Consider the following 20,447-nt stretch of genomic DNA (forward strand, 5'->3'; position numbering starts at 1 on the left):
ACATTCTGGAAGACTGGAGAAGCAAATACAGACTAAGTCAAAAAGAACCCGGGAGTGAGGCTTTTGTCTTGAAGGTAATAAAAAGCACTTGAGTCAGTGACATGACCAGTTTTGCATTTGACAGAGATCACCGGCAGCCTGTGAATGACGTCACGTTAACGGAGAGCCACAGATAGAGGCAGAAAAGCAAAACTGGAGATTTTGCAGCAATTCTGTGAAAAAATGATAAGATAACGAAGGCTCTGGTGGTGATGGTGTCGGGAATCAGGAGGAGGGGCCGCTGAGCGAGGTGAAATCAGCAGCCTTGGAGGTGCTGGACGTGGAGGTGGGGGAGAAGCCAGGGATGACTTCCTGCTGACGGGCATTGTTCTGTCAGTTGCTGAATCAGGAATGTGAAAGAAGCGTTTTCTTTCTCAGAAGTGTGAGAATGGGGTAGATGACAAGTTCAGTTTTGAACGTTAACCCTGAAATTGCCTGTTATCTAAGTTGGGACATCCCATAAGTAGTACTTGGACGTGTGGCTCTGGTGCTGTAGAAGGAAGTCTGAGATGAAGCTGGAACTCGGGTGAAGCACTCAGTGATTGAAGTTAAAATGTGAGTGAGATTCTCTGGGGAGGTATGTGCAGTGAGAAGAGGGTTGGGGATAAAACTCTGGGGTACAGAGACTAGAGAGGAGGGACCAGAAAATCTGGAGAGATGAACAGAACAGAACCCCTGCTCTTCCGGGCTCGTGTGTTGGCAGTCCCTGAAGTGGTTCTGTTTTCCTCCACCTGCCTTAGAGTGCGCAACGTAGTTTATCGATTGATTCTTGTTTTAATAAAGTTGGTGCAGAATGGCTACCCATTACTTCGTTAGCATGGAGGAGGAAATGACAGCCCACTCCAGTACTCTTGCCTGGAGAATCCCACTCACAGAGGAGCCTGGCGGGCTACAGTCCATGGGGTCGCAGAGAGTCGGACACGACCGACTGAACACGCACACACACACATACTTAGTGAAAAAGGTTCCTCGTATTTTTCGTTTTTCACAATCTCGTTGAGAGCAACAATTCAAGTAGAATATAACTTCAGGAGGTATGATAATGCCCCAAGCAATACTGTCTGATAAAGAAGTTGTATGAAAGTTCATTTTGTGTATGTTGTAGGTAAAATAAATACGGTGACTTCCTTAAGGAGACTGGCAATAGCCTATTTTTAGTTTTCAACTTTGATTGGCTCACGCATTTTGTTCAGATATCTAATTAGACTGCATAAATAAGTCAAATTAATATTTTAGTATACTTTATTAACTTTGCTTTTACTCAAGTGTTAGTTTTTAGAATATTATCCAGTAAAAATAATCATCAAAATAGTGTTAAAAAGCACTGAGTGGCCCAGCCATTTGAAATTCTAACAAAACCCTTGATTTATAGACTTACATGTAGGGAGTAATATGTTATTATGATATACAAACATTGATTGAGCTTGGGAAGTCTTTCTGTATGTGCAAATTGCCAGTAGAATGTAGGATTCTTGAAAAAAAATTGTGCAGGATTGATTATTCAAGCTGTGTGTGGTATATTATTATTATTGAGATATCGCTTGGTTGTGTCTGACTCTCTTCAACCCCATGGACTGTAACCTGCCAGGCTCTTCCACTAGAAACCATTGTTGTTGTTGTTCAGTCGCTTAGTTGTCTCCAACTTTTTGCAACCCCATGGACTGCAGCACGCCAGGCTTCCCTGTCCGTCACCAACTCCCAGAGCTTGCCCAAACTCATGTCCATTGAGTCAATGATGCCATCCAACCATCTCATCTTCTGTCGTCCCCTTCTCCTCCTGCCTTCAATCTTTCCCAGCATCAGGGTCTTTTCTGATGAGTCAGCTCTTCGAATCAGGTGGCCCAAGTATTGGAGCTTCAACTTCAGCATCAGTCCTTCCAGTGAATATTCAGGGTTGATTTCCTTTAGGACTGACAGGCTTGATCTCCTTGCTGTCCAAGGGACTCTCAGGAATTTCTCCAACATCACAGTTCAAAAGTTCTTTGGTGCTCAGCCTTTTTTATTGTTCAGCTGTCACATCTCTACGTGACTACTGGAAAAACCATAGCTTTGACTATACAGACCTTTGTCAGCAAAGTAATGTCTCTGCTTTTTAATATGCTGTCTAGGTCTGTCATAGCTTTTCTTCCAAGGAGCGAGTGTTTATAATTTCATGGCTGCAGTCACCATCCACAGTGATTTTGGAGCCCAAGAAAATAAAAATCTGTCACTGTTTCCATTGTTTCCCTATCTATTTGCCATGAAGTGATTGGACCTGATGCCGTGTTCTTCATTTTTTCAGTGTTGAGTTTTAAGACAGCTTTTTCACTCTCCTCTTTCACCTTCATCAAGAGGCTATTGAATTCTTCTTTACTTTCTGACCTAAGGCTGGTGTCATCTACATATCTGAGGTTATTGATGTTTCTCCCAATAATCTTGATTCCAGCGTGTGCTTCATCCAGCCTGGCTTTTCACATGCTGTACTCTGCATGTAAGTTAAATAAGCAGGATGACAGTATACAATAGGATGTGCTTTGGGGAGCTCTGAGCCAATTAAAACAAAGGAAAGCAAAGGAGTAATCTTCTTAAAAGCCCAGTTATGTTAAGTCCATTGTTTTTGATTAAAATAGAATACACCTGGAAAATAAAGTTTTCGTATTAGATATTTGACTGCAGCTCTCAATATGGGGGATTACAGCTATGTTTTCCTTTCCGTGAAGAACTGTTGTCATATGGTATGTTTTCCCGGCCACCCTGCCTGGTACCTCCTGTAATGTCGAGTGGTTCTCTACCCACAGTGTTGCCGCGGGAGCCTGCTGCAATTCTTTAACGCGGGCAGGGAGCAGCGTGGTGCGACACAGTCGAGCACACCCTAGACCCGTACCTGGGACACATACCTGGGGCGAAGCTGAGAGCAGACTGCAGGACTTCAGCACCTGCTCTACCCCAGCTGAGCAGCTCAAAGCTGAGTGAATTAACTAAGCTTCTGAAGGCTTAAATTTCCTCATTAAAAAAAATGGAAATAATAAAGTAAACCCTCATGGGGTCCTTAAGAGTTTAAATGAAATAATCCATATAAACTGCTTAAGTACTTCTAGCATCTGGCGCCCGGTAAGCACTCTGTAAAGGCTAATTGGTAGAATCATCCTCATTATCATTATCGCTGTCCTTAGTACTAGTCCAGCTTCGGTGGTTGGATAGGACCTTTGTTTTCAAAGTGCAGTGTGCAGACCAGTGTCAGTCCACAGACTTACTGGTTTGCAGTGAGATTAGGAGCTGGTGCCAGAATGTAAATAGACTGTGGCCCTAATCATACTGTTAGTTCAGGGTAATAGCAGGATTTCTTCAGGGAAGGAAGCAGCCAGTTAACTTACACTGCAGTGCAAGCTCCTTATCGTGTCACAAACAAGCACTTTGAATAGGGTTGGTGTGGAATATGAAACTAATGATCCTGTTCTCCAAAGAAATAACAGCCCTCTATTCTGAGGACAGTCATTATTCACTTGTAATGCCTCATTAACCTTCCTTTGTTCTAAACCTTGTCATCATGGTTCACGAGTATATTGTTTATTATTGGTCACATAATCTTAGCAAAGGCCTGTGTTACGTTGTAGACTCTGCAGAGAAGACTCAGAAGTGGATCTTGACCTTAGGAAGTCTGTCATAAACCTAGAGCTAGAGGACGCCACGTGAAAGCCTGAGTGAATGTGTCGAGTACGTGTGCTGAGTTTGCGTTAGTGTCCAGCGTTGTTCCAAAGATTCCACCTAGACAGATGTTTCCTTTTACTAAGTCGCTCCCCTTGTTCGGTGTTCAGCCGCTAAGTCGTGTCCGACTCTTTGCGACCCCAAGGACTGCAGGACCCCAGGCTTCCCTGTCCTTCACTGTCTCCGGGAGTTTGCTCAGATTCACATCCATTAGAAAGACTTACTTATTTTTGGCCGTGCTGGGTTTTTGTAGCTGTGTGGCGGGGCTTTGCTCTAGATGCGCGAGCGGTGTCTGCTCTTTGCTGTGGGGCACAGGCTTCTCCTTCGGGTGGCTTCTCTTGCTGCAGAACTCAGGCTCTAGGCACTCGGGCTTCAGTAGCAGCTCAAGGGCCCCAGAGCATGGGCTCAGTGATTGTGGTACTTGGACTTAGTTGCTCTGCAACATGTGGGATCTTCCAGAACCAGGGATCGAGCCCGTGTCCCCCGCATTGCAAGGTGTACTCTTAACCACTGAACACCAGGGACATCCTCTAGGATTTTTAAGAAGTTACTGGACTCTCCATTTAATTCTGTTTGCAAACATTTGAATAATAAATAATTGCCTCTTCTGCAGAATATGAAGAGACTTTAAATAGTTATTAAATTATTTTAAAAACTTTCAATAAAAATTAGCACAAATTCTTCAAGAAAAATGCGTTGGTCACATAAATTGTGTCAAAACAAATTTGTCAGTCACATTAAAAGAATAATTGTTTAAAAGGCAAGGTGTTTGTGTAAGTGTGTTTTCCCCAGAGCACTTTTCCTAAGCAGTGGGGATGAAAAAGGACCGGCTATGAGTTAGAGCATAGAAAAGACCTATTTTCACAGGCCTTTGTGAAAATAGTTTTAAATAGTCAAGAAGTGGTGTTTAGTTTTTAATATTTCTGATAATTTTTCACTTGAATGTGATTTGCTGGTTTCTCTTACTGCCCTGTTCGGTAAGCTTGCTCATAATTCCAGTATCCATTCTATTCTGCCATTTACTGGTTTCTCTTACTGCCCTGTTCGTTAAGCTTGCTCATAATTCCAGTATCCATTCCATTCTGCCATTTACATTCAGTTGGCACCAGCTCTCCTAGAACTTGTCATGCACTAGTAATTAAGAAAGCTGAAGGTAAATATTAGAAAAATCATAGGTAATATTTGGAAAATTGAGTAACACATTAGATTTAACAAAATTGTAAAGAAAAGCAAAATGTTTAAAAGATAAAAATTTTAATCAAGAAATGACTGAGTTAGGCCCATGGCATTTAAAATAAAACTTAATAGTTTTATTAATAGCTTATCCAGTCTTCCCTGATTTGGCCCTTGTCTCATCTGTGAATGCACCTGTCCCTGGATCTTTTCTTTTTTCTATTGCATACCTGTCATTCTTCCTTCTTCTGCTTACTTGAAAGAAGGTGAAAGTGTTAGTCACTTAGTCGTGTCCCACTTTTTGCAACCCCATGGACTGTGGCCCACCAGGCTTCTCTGTCCATGGGATTCTCCAGGCAAGAACACTGGAGGGGGTACCCATTCTCTTCTCCAGAGGATCTTCCTGACCCAGAGATGGAACCCAGGTCTCCCGCACTGCAGGCAGATTCTTTACCATCTGAGCTACCAGGAAGTCTTCCTTATTTGACTACAAGATTAAGAGTCTTTTTTGACCCCCACCTTCGTTTTCAGCTAGACTGTAAGCCCCATGAGGACGGGACCCAGCCCTGCCTGTTCACATGTCACTTGTATGTTCACCTGTGCATATGAGTCACTCGTATGTTCACAGGCCAGATACTTAGTAGACAGTCAAATATTGGTTGAATAAGAAAACGGAAGACATGAAAATGCAGGCATTGAAGATGAGAAGACTTGAGAACAGAGAAAACCTATTAGATTGAGAATAATACCTGTAATAAAACACAATCAGATGTTAGTCTTAAAAGCATAAAATCCCCAAAGGACAGAAGGTGATTGAACCTCTGATTGCTAATCAAGACCCACTGTATCTGAGTTCAGACTGTGGAAATTGCCAAAGAGGGTATAGCTCGATGGTGGTTCGAGTAGAGAGACTGAAAGGAAAGATAGTGTGTAGTACAGATGGTTCAGTAGTTCCCTAATCCTTAGGGATGTTGCCTCCTCATATTGGTTATTGACAAGTGACCGAAAAGATCAGGGGGTCTGCTGAAGCATGCTTGAGGCACGCTGCTGTGTGAATCTCAGTGTAACTGATTTTCTACACAACCACTCTTCTCATTCATCAAGAAAAAAGCAGCTCTAAGAAATGTTGAAAAAGGAGCTAATTTGTGATTTCAGTGTATGGTTCATGCAAAAACTTAAGCTCGCAGATATTTCAGTTGATGGATGTGCTAATTCACCAGACTCTCAGGCCGTAACCTTTAAAAACAGCAAGGGTCTATTCTGTGTCATATTCGGGGGCAAAAAAGTCACTGAAATCCAGAAACATAGTGAGTTCCTAACAGAAGTGTTTCAGCTCTATTGATGCACCGGTAGTCAGCCAACTGGAACTTTAAGTAGAGTAATATAATGAAAGTGCAGATCTGTGCACGAGGATTGCAGTGGAGCACCTGGGGAGACAGGCAGGTGGCCACGGACGTCTGGGATGAAAGGCGAGATGAAAGGGACAGAATGCGGTGACATTTGAAGGACTTGGTCACTGACTGAACAGAGGGCAACCCGGATAGTTGAACAGCAGTACCCTGGTGTGCTAGCAACATCATTGATTCATTCAGCAAGTATCTGTTGAATGCTTTCCATGTGCCAACTCGGCCGTAAAGGCAGGGAGAAAAACAGACACCTCCCCAACTCGAGGTGCCTGCCTTCCGGTGGAGGGCTCCAACAATAAACAGATGTGAAGAGGAAACAGAGCAGGCTAAGGAGCTAGGGGAGTGGGTGTGGGGCACAGGGGCGTGGCTGAAAGTTCAGACAGGGCAGACCCGTGGCAGGAAAGCCCCCCGTGGCAGAGTTGACATTTGATGAAGGTCTTTAGGAAAATAAGGGAGCTGGCTGTTTGGGTATCGGAGGAAAGGAGCGTTTCAGGCGGAGAGCAGAGCGGGTATGAAGTCCTGAAGCAGGTGTGTGCCGTGTGTTTGAGGAACAGTGAGGGGGCCGCTTGAGCAGAGAAGTGTGAGTGAGAGAGGGAGCCAGGGAAACGGGCAGGCAGGTGATGCCTCTGCATCCCACAGGCCTTGCAGGTCCTGTTAAGGATTGTGGTTTTTCCTTGGAGTAAGGTGAAGTTTCTAAATCATGAGAAATTTTTGAGCAGAGGAGACCTAAGTAGACTTTACCAGGATCTCTTTGACTTCAAGAGACTAAGGGTGGAACCAAGGCCAGTCTCGAGGCTGCTGAAGTAATCCAGATGAGAGGTTAGTGCTCAGACTGGCTGTTCATGGTGGAAGTTACGGGGGTTTTGATATATTTTGAAGGTAGAACGGGCATGACCAGATGTATTAGTTAACTATTGCTCCTGTAACAAATTACCGCAAATTTAGTGGTAATTTATTATCATAATTTGCTTCAGTTAGAAGTTAGTTTGTCATGGTTTGGGATTTCCCTGTGGCCCAGTGGCTAAGCCTCTGCACTCTCAATGCAGGGGGCTCGGGTTGGAGTCCTGGCCAGGGAACTAGATCCCACAGGCCCCAACTAAGAGTTGATGCTGCACGTCTCAACTAGAGATCCCACGTGTTGTGACTAAGACCTAGCACAGCCAAATAAAGAAATAAAAATTAAAGTACACGTTTTTAAATGTTCATCACTTGTTTAAAATCAGGCAGGGCTATGGTGCTTTCTAGACACTCTAGGAGAGAATTCGTTTCCTTGGCTTCCCAGCTTCTAGAGATCACCACATTGTGGCTCACAAGCCCGCCCTCCCTCCTCAGAGCCAAAAGCATCACATCTCCCCAACCCTTCTTCCACGGTCGTGTCCCCTCTGACTAAACCTGAGAAGGGGTCTCTGATTTTCAGACCCTGCGATTAGCTCAGACCCACCAGCTCGATCTCCCTTGGCCAAGGTCCTCAACTTGATCACATCTGCAGCCCTCTTGTCAAGCAGAGTACATTTTGAAGATCCCAGGCCTTTGGACACGCACATCTTTGGATGCTGCTGTTCTGTCTGGCAAGTCCATTGATGGATCAGAGATGGGATTTGAGATAAAGAAAAATGAAGAATACTACGTTCATATTTTGGGGTCTGAGCAGTTAAAAGGAAGAAGATGAGCAGCCCAGATGTATGGCTTTGGGGCAGATGTCAGCGCTCAGCTTTGGGTACATACAGTTTTAAATGTCTGCTAAGTATCCACATTGGAGATGACTAGTAGGTAGTTGAATACACGAGACTGGGGTTCCTGGAGAGAGGCTTGACGGGACATATAAACGGGGAGACCTGCACAAACGGTGGCATCAGAGCTGCGAAACAGGGTGAGAGCTCACCAGCCTTTTACAGAGAGACTCAGTGTTGGGGGCCACCAGACCTGTGCACTTGCTGAAATTGTACAGGTGAGGTTTGGTAGGTGTGAAGCACCCATTGATATTCTGTTGAACGTGACGGGGAAATGCAGAAGAGGAGCATCAAACGGTGGAACGGTTATTCAGGACAAATTTCACCACGTTATTTGACTTATTCCCTTGAAAGCTTTATCCTTGTCTATGGACTTCATTTACATTTCTAGAATTACTGGCCCAGAGCCAAAATATAAATGGCCAACATGTAGCTCATTAGCCACGTGTTAACTTCTGATTCTTTTCTTGGTGAGGCAGTTTCATGTTATGCTGGATAATGTATTATTTTCATAAATGCTCATTTAAGAGTTGTAATAGATTCACTTCAGAGAGCAGTCTTTGACAAATTATGTGATCTACAGTCTCATGTAGGATAGCTTTGAAAAATGAAGAAATGCCAGTTTGCTTTCAGATTTAAAATTCTTGTCATAGAATGTAGTTTATATTTATATCAGGACAGGTAACATTTTTATTTTGAGTGATGTGTAGCCTGTATTACTTGTTTTCCCTTATTTAGGTTGCTACTATTAAATTTGCCAAAGGCCAGGACAGGAATCTCTTGTGTGTATTTAATTACATCTGGGGGAAAGTGGGGCTTCCTTGGTGGCTCAGTAGTACAGAATCCACCTGCCAGTCCTGGAGATTCAGGTTCAATCCCTGGGTCAGGATGATACCCCGGAGAAGGAAACAGCCGCCCACTCCAGTATTCTTGCTTGGGAAATCCCATGGACAGAGGAGCGTGGCGGGCTACAGTCCATGGGGTCGTGAAGAGTCAGACAGAACTGAGTGACTGAACAACGATGACAGGAGCAAGTGATTGACATGGATCCCGCCAGTTGCTGAATCAGTGAGGAGAGGTGTGTGTGTCTGTCTTGCGAGTTGGTAGACTCAAAACTCAGCCACGTGCCCCTCCAAATCGGGAACTCAGTCTGTAGGACAGTAAAAGGGTCTTGTGGACACAGCAGGGGAAGGAGAGAGTGGGACAAATCTAAAGAGCAGCCTTGACACGTACCACCACCTGCGTAAAACCGCCAGTGGGAAGCTGCTGTAAGCTGCTGTACAGCGCGGGGAGCCCAGCCTGACGCTCCGTGATGCCTGGGAGGGAGGGGATGAGGGGCTGGGGTCTCGAGAAGGAAGGGACATACGTATGCTCACAGCTGACTCGTGTTGTTGTACAGCAGAAGCACAACATTGTAAAGCCCGTTATCCTCCAGTTAAATAGATAAAGTGAAAGTCGGTCAGTCGTGTTCAACTCGTTGCGACCCCATGGACTGTACAGTCCGTGGAATTCTCCAGGCCAGAGTACTGGAGTGGGTTGCCTTTCCCTTCTCCAGGGGATCTTCCCAACCCAGGGATCGAACCCAGGTTTCCCGCATTGCAGGCAGATTCTTTACCGGCTGAGCCACAGGGAAGCCCAAGAATACTGCAGTGGGTATCCTTTCCCCTCTCCAGGGGATCTTCCTGACCCAGGAATCAAACCGGGGTCTCTTGCATTGCAGGTGGATTCTTTACCAACTGAGCCAGCAGGGAAGCCCAAATAAATAAAGATAGACCAAAAGAAAGAAAAACAGGTCCAGAGAGAGCTGAAAATAGGTGTCGCAGGCTTCATCGCTTTACCCTTCAGACTGGGGTCAGCGTAGAGCCCTTTGTGGACTCAGCCTTCACAAGCGTTTCTGTGCAACAAGGCTGCCTGGTTCTCAGCACCGTGTAGGAGAGTGGGAGAAGCAGATGGGAGCCTCACCAGGGAAGAGCGACCGTGTGACGTGGGGGCCACATCCCCGGGCAAGGAGGGCTCTGTGGCCACAGTCTGGCCTCTGACCCCCGTCACTTCAGGGAAATCTGGAAACCTCATTCTGTTACAGGAGCCAGTGCATTGGTGCCCTTGTTCAGTTCAGTTCAGTTCAGTTCAGTCGCTCAGTCGTGTCTGACTCTTCGCGACCCCATGGACCATAGCACACCAGGCCTCCCTGTCCATCACCAACTTCTGGAGTTTACTCAAACTCATGTCCCATCAAGTCAGTGATGCCATCCAACCATCTCATCCTCTGTTGTCCCCTTCTCCTCCTCCCTTCAATCTTTCCTAGCATCAGGGTCTTTTCCAATGAGTCAGTTCTTTACATCAGGTAGCCAAAGTATTGGAGTTTCAGCTTCAGCATCAGTCCTTCCATTGAACCCCCAGGACTGATTTCCTTTAGGATGGACTGGTTGGATTTCCTTGCAGTCCAAGGGACTCTCGAGTCTTCTCCAATGGACCTTGAGTCATGAAGAAAAAGTTAAATCCCGAGTGTGCTCTATTTCGCCGGCAGAAGTCTGGTTTTCTGCTGCTGGAACTTGGTGGCCCGTCCCGTGGTTCTCTAGGTGCCTGGGCTCCCGTGGCCGCTCCTTGTGCAGACGTCCTGTCGGCCGGGCCGGTGGTCGTCTGGAGGCTGTGCCGGGGTGGGGCGCCTTCCACCACTCACCCACGTGGTTGGCGGGCTAAGCCTTCTATCAGCAGATGCCAAGCTTCGGTCTCTTCCTCGTGGCTTCTCCACCTCACTGAATGACAGTTGGCTCCAAGGGAGAGTGTTTTCAAGCGATTGAATGCCTCGGAAGTAGTCCAGCATAACTTCACTGCATTCCTGTGGTCACAGCAAGTCACGGGGCAAGCTCAGATTCACAGGGAGAGGAAGTAGAGTCCACCGCTCCATGGGTCATCTCTGAATCACCAGAACAGATAAGTAGGTGATGTGTATCTGTACACATGGTTTGTGTAAAAAGAGGCAAGGTCAGCCTTAGCTTTCTTCTAGAAAGATGCCTATTCAGAAAACGTGACTGTTCCCGAGGATTCAACGTGGTCAGTACTTTCCAAGTAAGACTTTGATTACAAGATGATTATACTTTTAGGGAGTACTGTAAGAGAAACATTTCAAGGACACGTGTTTGGTAATAGTAATGGTGCTGCCTTTTTTTTTTTTTTTTTAAGATAAAATAATTTGCGACCATGGGGTGGCAAAGAGTCAGACATGACCGAGCGACTGAACTGAAAACAATTCAGAAACAGTACCTAAGGCAATCATCAGTCATAGTAACAGTAATTTAATTTACATGTAAGATGAGATCCCTTGGAAGGGATTCTAATCAGAACAAAACAAAAGCTGAACACAAAACTAAGCGTTAACTTCTCTTAAGCAGTAGAGGGTTCTGATTCTTGGGCAGCGTCGCAAGGCCACCGTGTGCTGTGGTCTCAGGCTGTAACTTCTCTTAAGCAGTAGAGGGTTCTGATTCTTGGGCACCGTCGCAAGGTCGCCGTGTGCTGTGGTCTCAGGCTGTAACTTCTCTTAAGCAGTAGAAGGTTCTGATTCTTGGGCAGCGTCGCAAGGTCGCCGTGTGCTGTGGTCTCAGGCTGTAACTTCTCTTAAGCAGTAGAGGGTTCTGATTCTTGGGCAGCGTCGCAAGGCCACCGTGTGCTGTGGTCTCAGGCTGTAACTTCTCTTAAGCAGTAGAGGGTTCTGATTCTTGGGCAGCGTCGCAAGGTCGCCGTGTGCTGTGGTCTCAGGCTGTAACTTCTCTTAAGCAGTAGAGGGTTCTGATTCTTGGGCAGCGTCGCAAGGCCACCGTGTGCTGTGGTCTCAGGCTGTAACTTCTCTTAAGCAGTAGAGGGTTCTGATTCTTGGGCAGCGTCACAAGGTCACCGTGTGCTGTGGTCTCAGGCTGTCGTGCTTTTGCACAAAACTAAGCGTTAACTTCTCTTAAGCAGTAGAGGTTTCTGATTCTTGGGCAGCGTCGCAAGGTCGCCGTGTGCTGTGGTCTCAGGCTGTCGTGCTTTTGGAGCTCTTCTGTGGATCTGGTCTCTGCGGAATTGTGGAGTTAACGCCTGTTACATTTGTATTATCACACCTTGACAGTTCCATTGGAATTTTGAATCAGTGGCTTTCAGAATGAATTTTGAAGAACTCTGCCCTCGTAGAGCCGGAACGTTCTTTCCCCACCCTGGAGATCAGGGTCTCCCGCTTGTGATCTGTGACTTTTTAAAAGTTCTGTAACAGTCTTCGTCCTACGCCCAGAGTATCCTTACGTGTGTGACCAGCGCCTCGTGTATTGGTTTAAGCCCTGGAAAGGCACTCAAGATTGTTTCTTAAGTGATGGACTGTTTCCTTGGAGCCTGACTTGACCAGTGGAGAAGTGTTTTGTTTTGTTTTTATTACTTATGGTTAGAAGCTAGCCGTTTGAGACTACTAACTCTGACAATCTCGAGCAATAATTCTGATACATGAGGTGCCATAAAAAGAGTGATCTGAGTGACAAGATATCATGGAATGTAGTTTATTCTGCGTTCTTTTTTACTTGAGTTTTTCTTTGCTTTTAGTTTTCCCTTGGTTAATGTGAAAAAGTGCTTATTTCCAGCAATACTGATTGAATTTTTTAAAAACCACCAGTGATTGGAAAAGGAAGGATCCCTTCCCTGACACATACAGACTATTCCTCGTGTAAATTTTACCCTTTCTTAGGCAGTTTTTCTCTTCTTCATTTAAACTAAGTGTTGTAATTTGTTGCCTCTTAAATCTAACATGTTGGGCTTAAGACACAGGAATCTCAAGAAATATGCTTGAGATTTCTGGTGTAGTTAAACAAATAAAAGACCTCATTAACCAAAGCTAGCATAGCCTCAGATGGGAAAAAATAATAAATTCACTCACTTGGCTTTGTAAATTAGCACAGGCAAGTGTAAAATGAATAAGAAAATGTAATACTCTTTTAAGCTAAATAAATAAATAGTAGGCTTTCTGAAGCCAGTGTGGGGGAGCACTCGCCAGGCCCTCAGCAGTTTTCCCTGTTGGAGGGTCTGCCATCTCCTTTGTGGTGGGATTAGTGACCACGTGATGGAGCCTCACGCTCACAATGTCCGCCTGTTGCTCCCGATTCCGCTGTCAATCAAGATGCGGGGACCTGGGACAGGGGTCAGCAGAGAGAACCAGGTCCCGGGTGGGCTCGTGCTTAAACTGGCCAGGGAGAAACGGCAACCAACCAGACCCGAAGAGCGAGCCTGTATTATTCCTGGCCTTTTAAACAGGCAGCAGAAATGCCAGACAGTAACCCGTTAACAGAAGAAATCGGGCTTTTGTTTTGGAATGCCTGTCGCTCTTTCTTTTGAGCGTCTCGTGTGTCTGTGTACCTGACTTTCCTTCTTGTTTAGTTTGCGTCCAGCTTTATCGACCATCACTGAATGCACAGGAGAGCGCCGGAGCACAGCAGCCGATGCAGCAGAGAACACATGCAGACCAGGGGAATTCAGCTGGCTCGGGCCTTGGCCTGCAGTCCCGCAGGCTGGAACGTCTGAGTTTGTGTGCAGAGACGGCTCTGTTTGCAGTGGGTTGTTGTGGGAGAATGCCGGCGGCTTAAGCTCCCTTGGACAAGATGGAAGCAGCAGCCCTGGAATGTCCTAACTCTTCCTCCGAAAAACGCTATTTCCCCGAGTCCCTGGATTCCAGTGACGGGGATGAGGAGGGAATTCTGGCGTGTGAGGACTTGGAACTTAACCCTTTCGATGGCTTGCCGTATTCATCACGTTACTATAAACTTCTGAAAGAAAGAGAAGACCTTCCAATATGGAAGGAAAAATACTCCTTTATGGAGAAGCTGCTTCAAAGTCAAATTGTGATCGTTTCGGGAGACGCTAAGTGTGGCAAGAGCTCTCAGGTGAGTAGCTCCTGCAAAAAAATGGTTGGCTTTGTATGTTGTGCTATTTCAGTCCTGAAATAATGACAGCATCACAGCATAGTGTCCTCCTGTAAGAATGATATTGTCTAAACTGAAAAACAGAACAGAAAGGAACCTTAGCAATTCAGGTTTATCAGATAAGTTACTTAACCTGATTTCCTTTATGAAAGCCGGCTGAATAAAAGTTAATACTTACGTGGATATTAATCGTGTTTATTGTACCACTGAACTTTCTTTAGTAGAAGAATCTATGCGAATTATTTTGTTGTAAAAAAAAAAGTATTCTGTTGTGCATATTGTATTTTAAAAGATGTTACTGGCCCACGGTAAGTTTTGGAATTAACTGCCGTGTTTACGGGTCTAGCAGTCTGATACTCAGAATGCACGGATATGCTTGTTGGTGACGTTGGTCAAGCTACAGAGAGTTAAAAACACAAGGAAATCTTTGTTTTCCAAACTCTGAGAAATAACAGAGGGCTTCCCTGGTGGCTCAGTGGTAAAGAATCCGCCTGCCAATGCAGGAGACACACGTTCAATCCCTGGGCCAGGAAGATCCTCCAGAGGAGGAAAAGGCAACCCGCTCCAGTATTCTTGCCTGGGATGGAGGAAAGAGGAGGAAACAATTAGCGTGGAAACCTAGTGACAACTTATTGGCCAGTTCCTTGTTGTTATGTTTGAACTCGAGGTTTGAGTGAGATCTATATTTTGTAAAGCAAGCGATAAATATTTTTATTATGAAATGAATTTACAGATTTTCATGATGTACAAATTAGAGTAGACCGCAGAAGTAATCTGATAGAGCCCCTTCATTTTCCAGATGATGGAACTCTGGCCCAGAGGGATGTGATCATTTGTCTAGTGAATGTCACATGACTGTCTTGGCATTCTAAGTATTCTTTACACTTTGCTGTTTCAAGGTTTTACTACCTCTGAGCCTTCCTTGTTCTAAATGGAGCTTGAAGAGAGGTGAAATGAATCATACGTGGTTTTTTTCCCCCCTTTAATTTAGTTTGTGACTGCCAATATCAAACGTGTATTATGTATGATTTTCCCTTTGTTATGATGAGTTGTTGCTGCAATGAATGATTTCAGTGTGTCCCAGAAGTTAATGATTAACACTGAAGGAGTGTAATTTTCCTGGTTTCTGTGGACAAGTGGCAAGTTAAAAAATGATTTAGAGTTTTAATTTTGCAATAATTTTAGACTTATGCAAAGTTGCAACATAGTACAAAGATTTTTCCACATACAGTTCCCTCAGATCCCACCAAAGTTAACATTTTACCAGATTTGCTTTATTGTTCTCTCTCTCCATACACACACACGTTTTTATTCTGAGCCTTTTAAGAGTAAGTTGACAATGTCATACCCTTTACTTCCAAATACTTCAGCAGTACCTACTAAAAACAGGGCTAGCCACAATATAATTACCAAATCTAACTTGTAACATTAAAAGTTCATCAGTTTTTCCACTAAGGATCTTTTCAATTAAAAAAAAAAACTCTAGCTCAGAATCCAACCTCGGTTACGCTGCACCTCCTTGTCTTTGTCCTTCATCACCTTGGATCTGAAGCAGCTTCTCCGTCCTTCCTTGGCCTTCGCATCCACGACGTTTCTGTGAAGTACAAGGAAATAGGTGTTTTGCACAACACCCCTCAGTTCGGATCTGTCTGGTGTTTCCTTCGGGTTAGGCTCCAGTTCTGCATTTGTGGCGGGAGGAGCACAGAAGTGCTGTGTGTCTTCCTCAGGACCTCATAGCAGCAGACAGAAGAGTTTTCCCATGACTAGTGATGTTAAATCGGGTAACTTACGAGGTGGTGACTGTCCTGATGTCTTTTGTAAAATTATGGTTTTCCCCCTATCATTTAAAATATATGGGGAGATATTTGGAGACCGTGTACAGTCTGCTTCTCATCACACATCCACCTACCAATTTCAGCATCCTGGCATGATTCTTAGTGGTAGTAACCAAACGGTGATTTTTCTAATTCCAAGATTCCTCCCACATTTACCGTTTGGGATTCTTCTGTAAAACTGAGCTTTTTCGCCTTCGTTATTTGTTTATTCATTTATTTATGTCAGTGTGGACTCATGAGTTCTTATTCTGTGGGTGATAGTTCATTACGAAGCCCATTTATTTTGTTGCTCAAACGGTTCCTAATGTGGCCCATGTTCCTTCAGGATGACTTCTGTGTCCTTTTGACATCATTCTCTGAGCATGTCTCTGCTTTCCAGCCCAAGAAGGCGTCACAGGCTCATCTAGTATGTTCCTTGTTCCAGTGTTAGAAAAAGCCATTTTCCCCAAAGAGCCCTGATGGTTCCTTTTAGTCGAGAATTATATTAAAAAATCGAGTGGAGTGAAGTGAATTGAAAGTCACTCAGTCGTGTCTCTTTGCGATGCCATGGACTGTACAGTCCATGGAATTCTCCAGCCAGAATACTGGAGTAGGTAGCCTTTCCCTTCTCCAGGGGATCTTTTGAACCCAGGTCTCCCACATTGCAGGCAGATTCTTTACCAGCTGAGCCGGAAGGGAAGCCCAAGATGTGTCAGGAGTGGGATGCTGTTGGCTTATCATTGCTCTCAGGCCCACTCCATGAGCAGAGTGAGGAAATTAACATGCGAGGGGTGTGTGCTCACACCTCTCTGTCTTTCTAGCTCCGAAGCTGTTTCTCCTTCTGTCTCTCTAGCTCTTTCGATTTCTCTCTTTCTGTTTCTCTTCTCTGCATTTCTTTCCCTTTCCATACTTCCATTTTATCTGTATTTCTGTCTCTCTCTTCTTAAAAACCATGGGTTCCTACTGATGCTTCTGATTCCAGTTCAGCTGTCCAGCACTCATCTGAGTCTTTTCCGTTTCTGTATTTGTAACTTCCTTCTCTGACTGTGAGAAACTGAGCACTCATTATTCACAATTGTTTGTTCATTCTTATAATACTCAAAATTTAGTTTCAGAACTGCTAACCTACACGATCGTTTAAAAGAAAATTTAATATATACTTGAGTTTTCTTTTAGAATGTGTGTTTTTCTTTCTTTTTTTTTGGTATTCATAGATAAACTTTATTCCAATGTTTACATAAAAATGAGTTGATGTCGAACAGGAAAAGGTTTTTACAAAGGGTTAAAATTTATCAAACAACAGAACTTGGTCCTTCCCTTTAGTTTGAATTCAATTGGCTGACGCATCGTTATTAGTATCCACCCTCACTAATCATTTTCATCACACACAGTATCTAAACGTCTTCAGGTGGCACTTCCTATTTCCCTGGAAGTCCCTTAAACTGCTTTCAGTTACAAGAGAAGGGCAAGGATTTTATCGGCTCATACTCTACTCCACTGGAGGCAAAGATACGTCTCTCAATTCTCTTGTTTAAATTGTGGTTGTTGGCAAAGTGTCCAAATGAAGAATTTAATGCTAACACACAAAGAACATAGAAAAATATGGAACGCTTCACGAATTTGCGTGTCATCCTTGCGCAGGGGCCATGCTAATCTTCTCTGTATCGTTCCAATTTTAGTATATGTGCTGCCGAAGCGAGCACAGAATGTGTGTTTTTAAAGGGCAAGAATTGTTATCCTGTAATATGTTAATACCTAGCAGTGGTTTCTCTTGTCATCTTTAACTTCTTGATCATTTTAATAAATCATGCTTGTTTCTGTTAAGTGTGAAGGCAGTATGTATCTTCAGAGTGGGAGAAATCAAAAGTAGTACTCAAATGAGTAGTGCTCTTCTAAACCAATTTAATAATGAAAGCATCGGTTGTCTTCTTAATTATGGAAACAACTTGGTTATTTTTTTTAAAAGAGCTTCCAAGACTATTTTCTTTTTCTTAGCATTTTAAACCTTTCAAAGAAAAGTCTGACTTTAGCGCCAAGCCTTTCAAAGAGGACCACGGGTGTTCTGCGGGATCTTAAAAATTCCATCTCTCCGCGGTGCAGGTGGGATGGAAGGCTATTTGGTGACTGCCCTCTGGAAAAGAGGACAATGTTTCATGCGTTTAGAGGGCTTTTCTTACTACCTTTTTTTGGAGCAAGTTTATGAAAAAGCCTAAAAGAGAATGAAATATTTTTGGAGCTGTCTTATTTTACTTGTCCTGAAATTTCCCATGACATGGATGGGTTAGTGAGCTGAATAAGCGGGACATACCTGAAATTTAGCCTAAATTAAGAAGCTGGATGCTACAGAACATGTTCACTTTGAACAACTTCACCTTTTAACATCTGTAACTTACCCCCGTTTTCTGCTGGCAGAGTCTACCTGTGTTCACTCAAGATGTGTACAGATTATGGTATCCAGGGATGTGTGACATTTATTCCAGAAGGGAACCCTCTCTCAGGAGTGTGTTCTGACCTCCTGGTTCATGTGGGCAGGTTAGGCAGCTTGCAGGAATGTTGTTGTAGCGATTCATGCCTTGGGGTGAATTGCTGGTCCTTAAAATTCCTTTCAGGCTTCCCAGGGGGCTCAGTGGTGCCTGCAATGCAGGAGTCACGGGTTTGACCCCTGAGTCGCGAAGATCCCCCTGGAGGAGGAAATGGCAACCCACTGCAGTATTCTTGCCTGGAGAATTCCATGGACAGAGGCGTCTGGCGGGCTACAGTCCACAGGGTCACAAAGAGTCGGGAGACGACTTAGCGACTGAACAACGATAGCACGGTTCCTTTCGACTTCGGGTTCCTCGACTCTGGTGCTTAAGTAAAAGTGAGCGACTGGGACCTCAGCACAGCTGTACCCTGGGTGGCCCAGAAGAGGACTGGCCACCCGAGGCAGACCAGAGGCACTAAAGCAGGGCCTGGGGCCTTGGGGCTAGAATGGGTTTAATTGTAGTAGTGCTGGGTCTCTTGGATCCCTTTTGTCTCATGTCCTTTACTCATATGTCCACCAGAGGAGGGGCACAGTCTCTCGTCGTGGCTGGAGGGGCAGGAGGCGCCACACCAGCGTGACTCGGGCGGCTGTCCTCCTGGTTCGGATCTGGATCAGCCCAGCTAGAACACTGGCCGCCGCTTCCCGGAGCCCAGCAGCCCAGCCTCGTGCCTGTGGCCTGGGGTGGGGGATGGAGAGTCTTGGCTTCTTCATTTTCCGAATTGGTGCAACATGTAGGACTCCAGTTATGAAGCCAAGACGGTGAAGCCTTGATCTAGATTAGACTCTGGGGCCTCGGAGGACTCCTCTTACCTGCTCTTGTAGCGGCCGACTGGCCGGGGTCCTGGTGACTTGGTTGCAGGGAGGGGATACGAGCCAAAGAGCCGGTTCCACTCCAACCTTGACTGTGCACCCAGAGCAGGTCGAGGTGGGGCTTCAACACGTGGGCCTTCATCACACAGTCTAGAAAATGCCTTTAAAGCTAGGTTGAGGGGGCTTCCCTGGTCGTCCAGTGGTTAAGACTCCATGCCTCCACTGAAGGGGGCACAGATTTAATCCTTGGTCGGGAGAGGAAGATCCCGCATGCCACACCAAAGATTAAAAAAAATTAACTGGATCAAGAGAATGTGAAAAAATCGTTAGGTGAGTTCAGAATGGAAATATTTGAAGCCCTGGTTTCTAGGAGGGACAAATTCTAGACCACATACATAAATGTGAGTGATGTCTATTGCCAGAACTCCCAGGTAAATTTGTAAATAGGTTGTTTTGGGTTTTTTTTTTTTTTTTTTCAGTTATAAAAAACAGCTTCCTACCTTGTTTACTCAGATGGTTGTAAAGTTGCGCAACTTTCGCCAAGAACTAAAGTATGTTCTAGATGCCAGAGGGAAGTGGGGGGATGTCTTCCAAAGAGAAACTGGAGAGCAACGCGAAGTCTCCGACAGGCACACACGTTACCGGTGAGGAGGGGAGGGACTGTTGGGGCAAAGAAGCCGTCACTCCTGAAGGAGATTCAGAATCAGGGCACGGCATGGTGTGCTGTTTGTTATGAGTGCCGAGAATGCAGGAGTGCCAGTGAAGCTGAAATCCCAGTGCCTGAAATCCCCGAGGTTATGAAATGTTCACACTTCCAGCACTTGCCAAACCATCATTTCTTTCAGCCAAGGCCCCAAACTTCACAGGGCACCTTTGCTTGCCCAGAGTGACTCGGAAGGTGTGCCGAAGCTCGGAAGCTGTAATAACCAGGAGAGGCGATTTCGTGCGTCTCCTCTTTGTTGAGAGACGACCCTCTCAGTTTGTGTTTGCATCACTGCTGTCATCCGTGTGTGACCGTTGCCGAAGGGGGCGGTACATGGTCTGCAGCCAGAGCTGCCCAGGGAGGAGCTCTGCAGTTAGTTGTAACTTGTGCTCAAACTCAGCTTGGCTGTGTCAGCAGAGTAGTCCCTACAGTTAGCCCAACACGAGTGTGTCCAGTCTTTCTGCTGGTTATTTTAACTGATACTTAGAAGAGCTGTCCCATTTCTGAATGACATTCTTGGCCTCATAGGTGAAACAATTTGCTCTACTGTGGGGGAGGCATAAAGGACAGTGAGGACCGTCGGATGGTTTATATTTATTGCACTGCCAGGCCTGTATGATGTTTACGG

The 20,447-nt window shown here is 45.1% G+C and overlaps 1 protein-coding gene and 1 non-coding gene across 2 annotated transcripts in view; one reads left to right on the forward strand and one right to left on the reverse strand.

Moving 5' to 3' along the window:
* Window positions 1–20,447, forward strand: part of DHX32 (DEAH-box helicase 32 (putative)) — a 53,694-nt gene that overhangs the window by 4,255 nt on the left and 28,992 nt on the right. The window contains exon 2 of the mRNA XM_070363565.1: window positions 13,427–13,929. Coding sequence (XP_070219666.1) covers window positions 13,648–13,929 — 282 coding nt within the window. The 5' untranslated portion in view covers window positions 13,427–13,647. The remainder of the gene's footprint in view (window positions 1–13,426; window positions 13,930–20,447) is intronic.
* Window positions 17,379–17,485, reverse strand: LOC138985882 (U6 spliceosomal RNA). The gene has a single exon (XR_011462842.1). It is a non-coding gene; the product is annotated as a U6 spliceosomal RNA (small nuclear RNA).

This window comes from Bos mutus, chromosome 26, assembly GCF_027580195.1.
Source record: "Bos mutus isolate GX-2022 chromosome 26, NWIPB_WYAK_1.1, whole genome shotgun sequence".
In the NCBI taxonomy this organism is placed as follows: Eukaryota; Metazoa; Chordata; class Mammalia; order Artiodactyla; family Bovidae; genus Bos; species Bos mutus.